This window comes from Corylus avellana, chromosome ca7, assembly GCF_901000735.1.
Source record: "Corylus avellana chromosome ca7, CavTom2PMs-1.0".
Taxonomy (NCBI): Eukaryota; Viridiplantae; Streptophyta; class Magnoliopsida; order Fagales; family Betulaceae; genus Corylus; species Corylus avellana.
This window is the reverse complement of record NC_081547.1, coordinates 16273939-16288080: the sequence shown is the minus strand read 5'-3', so window position 1 is coordinate 16288080 and position 14142 is coordinate 16273939. Positions and strand designations below refer to the sequence as shown.

At 38.6% G+C, this 14142-nt stretch overlaps 2 protein-coding genes across 2 annotated transcripts in view; both read right to left on the bottom strand.

Moving 5' to 3' along the window:
- LOC132187925 (uncharacterized) overlaps positions 1-5099 on the bottom strand; it is a 10153-nt gene extending 5054 nt beyond the window's left edge. The window contains exons 1-3 of the mRNA XM_059602345.1: positions 4271-5099; positions 3400-3913; positions 10-3248 (exon numbers count right to left, since the gene is read on the bottom strand). Coding sequence (XP_059458328.1) covers positions 10-3248; positions 3400-3913; positions 4271-5099 — 4582 coding nt within the window. The remainder of the gene's footprint in view (positions 1-9; positions 3249-3399; positions 3914-4270) is intronic.
- A 5117-nt stretch (positions 5100-10216) lies between these two features.
- Positions 10217-14142, bottom strand: part of LOC132186523 (calcium-transporting ATPase 9, plasma membrane-type-like) — a 58807-nt gene continuing 54881 nt past the window's right edge. The window contains exons 29-34 of the mRNA XM_059600503.1: positions 12642-12742; positions 12110-12155; positions 11867-11998; positions 11007-11114; positions 10817-10908; positions 10217-10669 (exon numbers count right to left, since the gene is read on the bottom strand). Of these exons, the coding sequence (XP_059456486.1) occupies positions 10549-10669; positions 10817-10908; positions 11007-11114; positions 11867-11998; positions 12110-12155; positions 12642-12742 (600 nt within the window). The 3' untranslated portion in view covers positions 10217-10548. The remainder of the gene's footprint in view (positions 10670-10816; positions 10909-11006; positions 11115-11866; positions 11999-12109; positions 12156-12641; positions 12743-14142) is intronic.

The following is a 14142-nucleotide window of genomic DNA, read 5'->3' as shown; positions in this document are numbered from 1 at the left end:
GCCTGTTACGTGCTTCCCTAAGAAGCTGATCTCGTTCCACCAATTTTTTTTCAACAGCTTCTACTAGTGCCGTGCCCTTTACATATGATAATAAAGTGGGAGGAGGTCGTCCATATACCAACTCAAAGGGAGTAAGATTATGGGCTGAATGGGTACTAGTGTTATAGCAAAATTCAACCCAAGGAAGCCAAGTAACCCATTCCTTAGGCTGCGAGCTTGTTAAACATCGCAAGTACATCTCAACTGTGCGATTGAGAACTTCGGTCTGTCCGTCAGTTTGCGGATGATAAGCTGAACTAAAATTGAATTTAGTCGCATGGAGTGAAAACAGTTCTGTCCAAAATCGACTTGTAAACGTTGGATCCCTATCACACACAATGGATTCCGGCATGCCATGCAATTTAAAGATATTGTCAAAATAAACCCGAGTGACTTGTGGAGCTGTATAAGGATGACTTATAGGAATGAAATGGCCATATTTAGTAAGTCTATCAACAACCACCAAAATAGTCGATTTTCCATGAGACTTAGGTAACCCATCGATGAAGTCCATTGAAACTTCAGCCCAAACCTTAGTAGGGATAGGCAATGGTTGTAAGAGGCCTAAAGGCATTGTTGTCTCTGTTTTGTGTCGTTGACACACGTCACACTGTCTAATGAATGCCTTGACGTGCTCCTTCATTTTAGGCCAATAAAACACTGCCCTTAGCCTCTTCATAGTCTTGAAAAAACCTTCATGTGTGCTCCCATGAATTTCTGCAATGATGGGCTGAATAAGAGAAGAAGTGCTCAACAGATACACTCGCTCTTTAAAGAAAATCAGGCCTTCTTTGAATTTCCATGGGCCCACCGCCTCTCCTTCTTGTATTCTTACCACTAAAGCTTGCAATTCATGATCTGATTGGATTTCCTTTTGGATAGGTTCAAGCCAATGAGGAACTGGGTGAGAAATAGCCATCAATGATTTTGGGCCCTCTATTCGAGACAAAGCATCTGCAACTAAGTTTTCTTTGCCTTGCTTGTACTCAATTTCATAATCATACCCCAATAATTTCACCAACCACTTTTGTTGGGCGGAGGTTGATATAGTTTGATTCAATAAAAATTTCAGGCTCTTTTGATCCGTGCGAACAATAAATTTTGAGCCCAATAAATAAGGTCTCCATCTTTGGACAGCCGAAACTAGGGCCAACATTTCCTTCTCATATGTAGAAAGGCCCAACTCCCGCCCCTTAATTGCTTTGCTAAAATAGGCTATGGGCCTATTTTCTTGTAATAGTACAGCCCCAATGCCCATCCCCGAAGCATCACATTCTACAACAAAGCGTTTGGAAAAATCCGGTAGAGCCAAAAGTGGAGCTTGGGTCATGGCCAACTTTAATCGGTTGAAAGATTCTTCTGCTAGAGATGACCATTCAAATGCATTCTTCTTAAGTAGCTCTGTTAAGGGTTTGGCAATAGCACCATATCCACGAACAAATTTTCGATAGTACCCTGTGAGGCCTAGAAACCCTCTAAGCTCCTTGAAAGACGTGGGCTTGGGCCACCCCATAACTGATTCAATTTTCCTTGGATCCATTGACACCCCTTGAGGAGAAATAATGTGACCTAAGTAACATACTTCCGATTTGCCAAATTGACACTTGTCTCTTCTCACAAATAGTTGGTGGGTGTGTAAAATCTCAAAAACTTGAGCTATGTGATGCAAGTGGTCTGCCCAATTTTTGCTGTAAATTAAAATATCATCAAAGAAAACTAAAACAAATTTTCTAAGTACCTTTTGGAAGATATCATTCATTAAAGCCTGAAAAGTTGATGGAGCATTGGTTAAGCCAAACGGCATCACTAGAAATTCATAATGCCCATGGTGGGTTCGAAAAGCGGTCTTCTCAATGTCCGATGGATTGACTCTAATTTGATGGTAACCGGAGCGTAAGTCCAATTTTGAAAAAACTTGGGCCCCATGTAACTCATCTAGAAGCTCATCAATCACTGGTATGGGAAATTTATCTTTGACTGTGATTTGATTCAAAGCTCGGTAGTCTACGCATAACCTCCATGATCCATCATGTTTCTTTACCAATAGTACTGGCGAAGAGTATGGGCTTGTGCTAACTCTTACTACTCCGGAGCTCAACAAATTGGAGACTTGCTTCTCTATCTCGTTCTTTTGATAAAACGGATACCGATAAGGGCGAATGCTAACTGGGCCTTGACCGGCTATAACTGGAATTTTGTGATCATGAGCCCTTGGTGGGGGTAAGCCTTTAGGCTCCTGAAACAAAGCTGAATATTGCTTTAACAGGACCTGGATATCTGGGTTTACCTCTTCATCCTTAATTATTTTATCTCCCAAATGGACAACCTTGAGTTGTAGCACAGCACCCCTATGACACCCACGTATCAACTTAAGGAAATTGGGCCCATCCACAATCTTGTCCTTAGGTGTTGAAATTCCCTGCAAAAAGACCTTATTTCCTCCCCACTTAAAACTCATCCACAAGTTAGAGAAATCCCACAAGATGGGTCCCAATGTTCTCAGCCACACGGCTCCAAGGACAGCCTCACACCCTTCAATTTCTAGCACATAAAAAACCATCGTAACTTGGTACTCCCCCAAACAAATGGTTACTCCTCGGCAGACCCCCCCACTTGAAAGCTTCTCTCCGTTGGCCACGAGCACCTCCATCTTCCCTGTCAACGCCGCTGTGATGCCCAACTTCCGGGCTGTGGCTGAACTGATGAAATTATGTGTGCTCCCATTGTCAACAAGGAGCACAATTCTGCAGCAACCCACAACGCCTCTCAACCGCATCGTGCGAGGGCCCTGAATTCCGGTGATAGCGTGTAATGAAATTGCAGGTTCTTCCTCTTCCCCAAAAATTTCTGGATTATCAAAATTGCTCCTGCCAGTGTGGGGTTCTTCCTCCTCATTCTGCAGCTCAAGCCAGAATAACTTAGCACACCTATGGCCAGGTGAGTATTTTTCATCACAATTAAAACACAACCCCTTCTCCCTCCTGTCTTTCATCTCTTCTGGTGTGAGTTTTTTTATTTGAGGATTCTTGGCCCGAGTGAGCGTCGATGATGGCATGGGCGGTAGGTTGGGGTTTCTCCGGTTTTCCGACAACAGTCCTCGACGTTGGTCGTGTTGCTTGGCCTCGTACAGCCGTGCCAGCCCTACAGCCGCAGTGAGGCTTGCAGGTCGTGATGCTTGCACCTCTGTGCGTATGGTGTCTTTGAGCCCACTGATAAAACACCCCAACTGGTGTTGGAGAGGCAGTTTGCCCACACGACTAAGAAGTCGCTCAAATTGAACCTGATAGTCTCGCACTGTTCCAACCTGTTTCAATTTTGATAGATCACCAAAAACAATCTTCATAAAGGGTTGGCCCATACCTGGCATTGAGACCTTCTTTCAAGGTGTCCCACGTGAGCTCCTTTTCTTCCCCACGAAAGATTTGGTACCATAGCTGCGCATCACTATCCAGATGATAGGCTGCCAGAGATAGCTTGTCCTCTTCGTTTGTTCCATGAAATTCAAAGAATTGCTCGACCCGGTAAATCCAACTGGTCGGATCTTCGTTTCCACAATATCGTGGAAAATCCAATTTAGCCACTTTTGGGATTGTCGATCCCTTGCTTCCCGACCCTGTCTGAGTTATCCGTGGACCTCCGTTACGATTATAAGACCCATTCTCAGTGTTGGTGCGCCGATCCTCTAGCAGTTGATCAAACTTAGAACTCATGTTTGCAACAATAGTCTCCAAACGTTCTAGCCGTTCCTCAGCAGGCGAAGACGATGCGGAAGATATACCATGCTCTGATACCATGTTGTTACGAGCCTGAGTAATAGATCTCGTAACGGGACCTTGGGTACGTAGAAAAATAGGACTAGTCCTGCGTTTCCTACCTATGATTGCAGAAAATTGAGATCGTTAGACAGACCCCAAACCTCACAACACAAAGTGTTGATTTTACTGAAATATTCTCTCCCAATATTATTGCAAAAGTCTGCTTTAAATAGAGGTTACAACCGACATAGATTTACTCTAGAGTTTGTAAACCTATATTATTAGGACTGGGAGACATAAGGCACCATAAAGGAAATACCTTACAACTCCAACAAGGACTTGGAAATCCTATTTATTTAAGAACTACGACACTTAACAAGAAATAGGGAAAAATAACAATCATATGGAAATAATAAAGATTACTCTTAACCAATTTAAGAGACAAGGCAGAGACTACTAATAGATTACTAATAGACCTAGGATTGTAACAATAGCAAATTTTGCTAAATTATGGGCAGTTACATTGGCTTGTCTAAAAACATGGTTTACACTCCACCCCGTGAGCTGATGGAGGTTTCTCTTAGCTTCCTCCACGAACATGCAGTAGCTTCCCCTCCAGATACTTTCACGTTGCAGAGCTTGGACCACCTCCATTGCGTCACCTTCAAGAATAATGTTTTGCACTCCCAGCTTCCTACACACCTCCGTTGCATACCACACCGCCATGGCCTCCACCGACGAGGGTTCCATTGTAGCATCTTTATAAGTACAAAAGGAAGCTTGCACAGTCCCCTCATGGTTCCGGAGAATGACACCCACCCCCGTCGTGTTCAGTTCTTTTGAGATGGAGGCGTCCGAATTCACTTTCACCACGTTCTCCAGCGGCTTCACCCATCTGTCTTCCCTGTTTGATGGCCCAGAATGATTCGTACTGTTTTGCCGGCAAGCTGTGGCATTTTCAAAATTCGCAATCTGCTCGTGTGCTTGTTTTAAAACAGCTGCAGGAGCTAAAAAATTTCCACCGTGAACCAAGTTATTCCTTCTGAACCAGATCAGGCGAGCTACCGTGGTGAAGAGTTGGAGAGTGGTATCATCTAGCTTCTCCCATAGCCTTTCAAAAACTTCCCTAAAGGTGGTATCGTCACTTGTACATTTTTGCAATGCTTTCGAACAGTGCCATAGGATGTGCCCCACCAATTCCTCATGTATCTCACAGATTGGGCACAGGGGGTCAGGAGCACAATGCCGCCAGTGCAGATTTGCCTTAGTGGGAAGACTGTTCTGACATGCCTTCCACAGAAACATCTATAGTGCTGTTGTTCCTTTTACATTCCAAATGGTTCTCCGTACAGTACTGTTGGTCTGTAGGTCTGAGTAGGATCCCTTCTCCCTCTCCATTGTAGCTTTTCTCATATTATACGCACTACGGACTGAGAATTCGCTGTTCTTTGTTCTCCCCATACCACATAGTCCGGCGAACTTCCAGGACATATAGCTAGATTACATATGTTCTTCACCTCCGGCCATCTCCGAGAATGTGTCATGCAATTTCTGAACATTCCACCATCTGTTGTCCTGGTCAATCAAATCGCATACCCGGGCACTGTTTGGAGTCTCAGAGTCAGGCGGGTGCAATCTGCCTGAAGGGAGCCAGCAGTCATCCCAAATCTTGATAGATTTTCCATCACCCACTCGCCATATGAGCCCCTCAGCTAGAATAGTCCGTGCTCTGCATAAGCTACGCCAAGCATAAGAAGGGTTTCTTCCCAAATTAGAATCCAATAAGGAGATCCCTGGGTAGTATTTTTCATGGAAAATCTTACCGACCAAAGAATCCGGATTTTGGACTATTCACCAACCCTGCTTTGCCAAAAGTGCTTGATTGAAAACTTCAAGGTCTCAAAAACCTAAGCCCCCCATCTCTTTCGCTTGACTCATTTTATCCCAACACATCCAAGCAATCTTTGAGTAATTGTCTTTGTGTCCCCACCAAAATTTCAGAATCATTGAATTGATTCTTCGGGAAGCTGGAAGACGCTCATCTTGTATGCTGGGATAACTTGGGCGACCGCTTTAAGAAACACCTCCTTCCCCGCTTGTGACAAGAATCTCTCCTTCCATCCGTGAAGTCTATCTCAAATTCGGCGTTGAATATTTTGAAATAATCGCATTTGTGACCTACCGATAAGGGCTGGGAGCCCCAAATATTTCTCATAGCATTGTGTAGAACCAATTCCAGCCACATTCATGAGGTGAGCTCTTGTCTCCGGATGGGTATTTTTGCTAAAAAATATGGAGATCTTCTCTCTGTTTAGTTGTTGTCCCGATGCTTGCTCATATAACCGCAATACCCCTTGAATTTTGAGCCATTCAAAGATGTTAACCCTGCAAAAAAGCACACTATCATCTGCAAAAAAGAAGTGATTAATATGTGTCCCCCCTCTAGATATAGCCAGACCCGTGAGCTCTCCATCAAATTCAGCTTTACTTAGCAAGGAGCTAAGACCTTCAGCACACATGATAAAGAGGTAAGGTGAGAGAGGATCTCCCTGCGTAATCCCCCTTGAAGGGGTAATAAGGCCATGGGGTTTTCCATTCACCAATACTGAATAGGTAACCGTACAAATAAATTTCATAATAAGTTAGATCCACCTAATAGATATGCTCTTATGAGACATATATTGTGTTATAATTTCTAATTTGAATTATGTTTACCATATATATATATTATAATAAAAATATAGTAAAAAAAAAAATTTCTTCTACCCCTCCTAAGACAAATTCTTGGCTCCGCCACTGTGCATGGTGATTAAATTACTATGTTACCAAATATCAAAACAATGAATGCAACCGTGTTTTAATGATACAAATCTCTTCTAAAATCATTGACAACATATAAACCATGCACTCAAAAATCAAGACCAGTTGATTTCATCCCCATTGTTTTAATCCTCTAAAACTTGAACTAAAATCCAAGTGCTTCTAAAACACATACAAAGAATCATGTATACTTATTTTCTTTTGATCTTTAACACGTTATATACCACATATAACATATTCCATAATCAAAGAAATTTCTTTTTTTATTATGCATCAAAAAGAAATCTTGCAAGTTCATATATGTACTAGGAATTTAAAATTCCAGACTTAGTTGTATTATAAAACATAATGAAACGTGTTTATAAAAATTCAAAACATTGTTCTGACTTGTTCAATGCATTAACCAACCTTTCTCCATGCGATATGAGTTGTCACATCAATTTTTAAGCTTTCGCAAGTTATGCTAAAAAATTAAAACAAAAAAGTCCCTACTGGAATTCAGAAAATTTCAGATTCGTAGACAAATGAAGAATTGACTATATAACTCTTTTGATATAAATCGAAACACGAATCTATTTGAACCATCATGTCAACCACGAATTTTTCATGTGAAAACAAGTGCCCAAAATTTTTAAAGTTTGCTTAAACATCCTAGAAAAAATCGCAATCCCAGCAGCCCCGGTTGTAAAATACAATAACACTGTTTCGTATGCTAAATTAAAAATAAAACACCGAACGTACTCTTATTAACTTGAAACGTTCCAGATCAAATCCTTATATGCCAATAAACATTTTTTAGGGTTTGGAACGATCAAACTAAATCCTCGGAGCTGTTGGAAAAATCCAACACAAGAAAAGCATAAAACTGAATGCATGCAAAAGCAATCTAAACCAAGATTTCTTAAAGTAAGCTCTGATACCAGTTGTTGGGATCCTATGGCTTCAAGGGTGTGCAATGGAAAGTAGCGAATCTCAGTAACTTTTGACTTCAAGATAAACATGGCTAGATTAAAATTATGGGTTAAATACCTTATTCACTCCTGTGGTTTAACTTATTTATTTTTTGAACCTAAGGTTTATTTTTTAGACAAACCCGAGGGGCAGACAAACCAGAGGGGCCTCCTGTGATAAAAAGTAAACAACAGGGGTCAAAAAATAAAGAAGTTAAACCACAGTAGTGTATAAGTTATTTAACCCTAAAATTAAAACACAAGTTTGTGTTACTAACATGATAATTTGATCTCTCCTACGCATGGGGGCGTAGGGCTGTATAATTCTGCTTGCAAATCTTCCTCTATGTTGAACAAGGATTCAAACACGATTTCTTGTTCTTCATGCTGGAAGTCTCATATTGCTTGGGTATTAAAGAGATGGGCTATTTATAAGGGTGAGGGAAAACCTCAATTCTTGAACTAGTTTTTCGGTTGAGTTAGGTCTAAGACCCATTTCTAACATGCATCTTGTTGATTGCATGTTTGTCAATGTTCTTCGTGTTCTTGAAGAACTTCAAGTTCTTGAGGAATAAATTCTTCCATTACATTTTCTCTTTGATGACTGAATATGACTGTAAATGTGGTTTTACAAAATTATTCTCAAGAACAAGAAAATAACTAAAGCTTTCCTGAGAGAAAATATTTTTCTCTTGCATATTTATCTGAATTCTCAACTTGTAGAATTGCAATTGTGTGTTTTTCTTCTCTAAGAAACCTCTATTTATAGATTTGGAATTAGTTGGAGAGGTAGGAAATGAGCATTCTACAATCTTATTAGTGCTAGGATGCTTACTCCTAGTAAACTAGGAGTATGTATCGCAAGGGAATAAATTCCCTTGTGACTGCCGGCAATGAGGATAGAAATATAGAATTCTCTCCCTATGTGCTACTTGAGGTTAGCTCGACCTAGCCCTACTTTCTAGAAGCCCAAGGCTTTGGGATTGGGTTTTATCCCATTGGCATCTTCTTAAGCCTTTAGGAATTAAATCCAAGAGCCCAAATAAATAAATACATAATTAATGCCCAAAACCAATAGTCAGTTTACACCAACTCGAAGGACTTAAAGGGAAAAATACAATTAGCTCCAATAGGCCAGTGACCATGTCTCCAATGAGATGTCACACGACACTATTAATCATAATTAATTCCATTAAATAATTGTGACTACACTCGACTTTGTATTTTCAATTTAAGTGAATTAATCTCGGGATGTACTTATCTATGGAATTATTCCATAATTGAACCAAAGTCTATATGCTATTACTTTGTTCACTACCTTTTTTTCTTTAAGTAACTGATTTAATTACATAATTATCCTTATGTATCTGTGAAACTCAATCTCACATTATACATATGTAAGTTTCGGTAAATCTCATTGAAACACTTAAGCCCGAGCTTCATAATAATCATTCTCATTAAATCTAAAACAATGAAAATATTATTTATCACTTTGTTCTTGATAAAAGACTTGGATTCCTTCTTGAATGTGTTCCCACAATGCTACATGTGATCAACCCGAAACCTAGATGAAATGTTTACTTGCTTCTCTTAATCAAGATAGATCGTTAAGGTTGATATGTTGTGGTCTAGATGAAATGCCATGTTACATTTACGACCATGAACAATTATTTAAAAGTTGCAAGGGCCTATGATTAAGATCTTCTGTGTGATAATCCTGTTACTCACACCAAAATCTATACAATGCAACTTAGGGCCTTTACATGTATATAAAAGAAAATATACAATCACATATATATATCATGTAAAACAATAATGTATATGCTCATTGTTCAGCAAAAAATCAGAGAATAAATAGTATTATTCAAATGTAATCAAAATATCATCTAGTCAATTGGAGTTTTGGACACCAGTTCCAACATTGAAACACAAACGAACTCAAAGATTGATCCATGCCTTCAGTAATGTCGTTAGCTTCCACCTTGTCTTATAGACCGACCACTCATAATCCCAAAACATATCCCTTATTAGCTCCAATTTATGTTCCAGCATTTCGTCAAACACATACTCTTCATCTTGAGAAGGCCCATCACTATCTTGAAAATTCTTCAAATATTTGGTGGTTTTGTCTGCTTGCAACTCCGATTCGTCATTGTTTTGGGTTATGGACTTTTTTAGGAGCCCGTTGTATCTTATTGGACAGGTCTAGCTCTGACTCATCACTACCGATTTCTTGGTTTCTTTTTGGGCATCTTCAACCGGATCCGTTTCTTGGATCATCTTCTATTTTGCTTCTTCTTGTTGCTGCCACTCTTGCAAAAATCTTGCTTGAACGGGCTTCCAAGAATTCTTCCCAGTTATGAAAATTTGAATTTTTTTTTTTTTTTTTTTTACACTCATTAAATGAGACCAGGAATATTCTTAGATGCCAAGGCATTCGTTGATAAGTAAAGAATAGATCTGCCTTCTCTGCCCAATCTGAAGGATCCTAACCATCATCGGAGAGTTCTTGCTGGTGCCACATCTTGTACGAACGAAGGGCTCGGATATCACTTGTAACAGATTTCTTTGTAATCTGTAATTCTTGTATAATTCTTTTTATGTGAAATGAAAACATAATATCTGTTTATTGAAAGATTGATCCATTTGAGATGCACAAGATTCAACTGGTTTATTCCTTTCATACTAGGGCCCAACTCCCAGCTAATCTAATAATAGAAATGGGCTACATTTACAATATAATGTTCAATCCAATTATCTACTTTAGACCCATTACATTTTATTAATCACTCACTCCTTCAAATGGGAAAATTACAACATAGAATTGGAGATTAACTCCGCACTGTAGTGCTACAAGCTCAAAACTCTAACATGCCATATCCCATATATAACTTACTATCATAAGTCAATAACATAAGGGTGTAATTTGGATTTAAAACAAGAGATTTGTCTGAGTGTATAATAATATCACATAAATATGGTGGTTAGGTGGAATTGAAGCAAGCATCACGAGCAGCTCTGCATCGCTGAAATTGCTTAGTGAAGTAGTTGGCCAGCGGAGTCTTGGGAACAGGAATCAGCTTACCAATCATGGCCAGAGGCCAGCTGTCACAAAGTTTAAAGTTAGTTTTCAGTATATACTAATACACTATATACCCTCCATTATAGGATGGGATGGATGGGATGGGATGGGAAGGGATGGGATGCGAGAGAGAGGGTTCAGAATTCAGACCAAACAATAAACAAACTCACCTCAAAACACCGATGACAATGGTTATAAGCCAATGCTTCCAATTCAGTTTTACTGTTGATGTAAAGTTCCCCAGGAACTCAATGATGATGATCTACAGAATCATTACAAGTAGCATTTTTATTAGTACCGAGTGTAAATGAAAATACGAAATAAAAATAAATAAAAAAATAAATAAGAGTGGCAGCTCACCTGAAGTGCGAAGGTCATTCCAACTATTCCCATAAACAGGTAGTTTTTGCTAACTCCACTGAACACATTTATTTCATCTGGCTTGCGAGCATTGAACTCATTGAATATCTGCATTTGACAACATTAGCAGCAAACTCTCTTTTCCCGAAAGAAAAAACAAAAAGACGCCAAAATTAGGATTACAACAGATATTGATAAGTTATCATTCAAACTGCACAAATTAGGCTTGTAACAGGTAATAATACTTGAGACTCATTTGGGAATATTTTCTGCTTTTTTCTTCGTATCATCGAAACCCATCTCTAATAAATCGATAACCTTATCAACTTCTGTTTTTCAAATGGAATTTAATTAGTTCAAAATTTTGAATTTGAACCCAAGACTTATTTCACAAGGCACTTTCGTCATTTTTTTACTTATTTAAGTAGACTGACCCAATCAAAATTTCCTATTTCATACCCAGCTTTTCCAAGTTTTAAAGTTTCTCTCTCAAGAATGTAAATATAAAGCCCAGCTATTCAATTATAACATCAGTCCTATATGAACCAAACTCAATTTATGTTCAAACAAATCTAATTGAGATGCAAATGCTGTAACAATAGTAATAAACGAAAAATCAACCCCCGACTTAAAAAAGAACTTCAACACATCAGTTTAATATTGCTTTGCAAACTTTCTATTCGTCCTACTCATACTTCCATTCCAATGTCTCACATGTCAAATCATACTCCTCCATGTATATCCTATTCTCTTATAATATCTTATGAGATAGTGATCGTGAAATTTATGAAGCTGATGGTCTTGCATAAAAGCAGAATCATAAAGTTGATACATACTCATTTCTTGAATCAATTACTTACTTGGCAGAGGACAAATGCATTGAATATCATAGTATTCTTCACATCAACTGCATAAGCCTTGTCACCATTCAGATGAAGAATACTCTTGCCCCAGAAGTTGAGGACAAGGAGGACAATAACTTGATACAAGGCCTGCAATGACAAGTATATAGATAAATATTACAACAGCAACACAGAGAGATACTGCCCATTTTCTGTGGTGATCTCTTCCAGTAAAATAAACCTCAAACTTGGTACAGGTACCTGTATGAGTATGTTCCTCCACATGATATTTGTTACAAGAGGTTCCCTTAAAAAACAGACATGAGAATCATCATACCAATCCGACAGTGGTTCAAGCAAACAATATAAATTTACATATGTAGCCTATGAAAAGTATTCAAATATGTACGCAAAGCTCTTCAATTTCAATTTACCAAAATGATCGTAAACCCCATAGTTCTAAGACAAGCATGAATTAATAGAATAAAGAAAGGGAAAAAGAATTTAGCAAGGAACAGATCATGACTAAGAAAAGTGACTAAAATCCTTTTTCCTCTTTACTCCAGATATCCCCAGAATCCAGATTGGATTCTTTTATCATATAGTTCAAAACAAAGATATTATCAACTTTTTTTTTTTTTTTTTTATAAATAAGTAATTCATTGAAAAGCGCAGAGGGGCGCAACCCTACAATAACCAACATTATGTGTCGAGCCATCTGTCTTCAAATATTTGTAAGAAAGGTAATCATCCCAGTATTTAACAAGCACAAACAAAGACCACATGTGCAAACCTTCTGCCGACGGGTGATCTATGCATAAGGTGATCCGTTGGTGGTTCTGTAGCCAAAGCAAGTGCTCCAAGAGTGTCCATTATAAGGTTCACCCATAGAAGCTGCACCAAGAAGACTGCGTGACAAATCCATACTTGGTAAAGGGACAGTTGAATGCTATATTCTTAAAATTGGCCAACTGCAAGGAATTAGTTAATTGAGTATGATTGTATGTGTGAAAGCATCTACTATACTAGGAATATCAATCAACCCATTAAGTGCCAAATGTTGCACTCTTCGAAACTCTTGCAAAAACAAAAGAACAAATAAAAACCTATTTTTAAAAAATATTTTTCTAAACATTCAACAATTGATGCTTCAATTTTTACCTAGAAAGATAAAGAAACATTTGTTTTCTTCTTGGACAGGCCTAGGTATATAATATGTATGTCTCCTAAAAATTTGAGATAACTTTAAAATGGGGATTCCTTCGTCTCTTTTACGTCTTTTTGTATTCCAAATTTTCTATGCACTAAGATCAAGTAATTATCTCGAGATTGAGAAAACATAGTTGAGGGCAATTGAGTGTTTGGGCCCTATAGTCTATTTTTGATTATGCAGTAGAGAGAAAAATGAAAGTTTTTGATACGAACCTATGGTCCTAGCAATTGTAAATTAACAAATTGAAAAAGGAGAGAGAGAGAGAGAGAGAGAGAAGAGTGATTATTTTGAGGGCAACTAGCCTTCTAAACCAAAATTTAAGTCTATTGCATGAATAATTAGCCATAGGCACTACAATTTATAGACATCCCAAAGATCCTAGTCCCTAATAGACAAGGATAATTGCAAACAAAACTATTTGCCCCTAATGCACAAGGATTCTAAATATTGCAATTATGAACTTTCTAGTCCAATGAGCCATTGCCTTGTATACTGCTTTGGCACTAGACCGTGCCACTATTGTTTGTTTCTTACTTTTTCAAGTGAGCAGATTACCACCTAACAATGTACAATATCTTGTAGTAGATCATTTATCTGATGGAGAAACAGCCCAATCAGCTTCAGTAAAACCTTCTATCCAGAGCTCCGTTCAGCCTATACAATAACCTAAGACCATAAGCTCTTTTCAAATATCAAATAATACGAGTAACAGCTTCCCAAAGTGAAACCCTAGGAGCCTCCAAGAACTAGAGGTACAATGTTTGGCATTATTAGAACGCAAGATATGGATTTTCTGAACAAATTGAGTGGGGTGGCTGATGCATGATCATCTCTTACAAATGGCCAAAACTTGATTGTAGTATTCTTCCATAGACTATGCACCTTGCTCAAGCCCAAAATATTGTTTACATACCTCACAAATCCAAGTAATATTCTCGATACCAAAGTACATATGACTAGGATGATCTCAAATATTGGCAGTAGGAAGATAAATACAAGAGTATCCAATGTGCGGCTCAATACCATTCAACAACATACGAGAGATTATTTGGTTATCTTCTTGTTCACAAAGGCTAGTGAA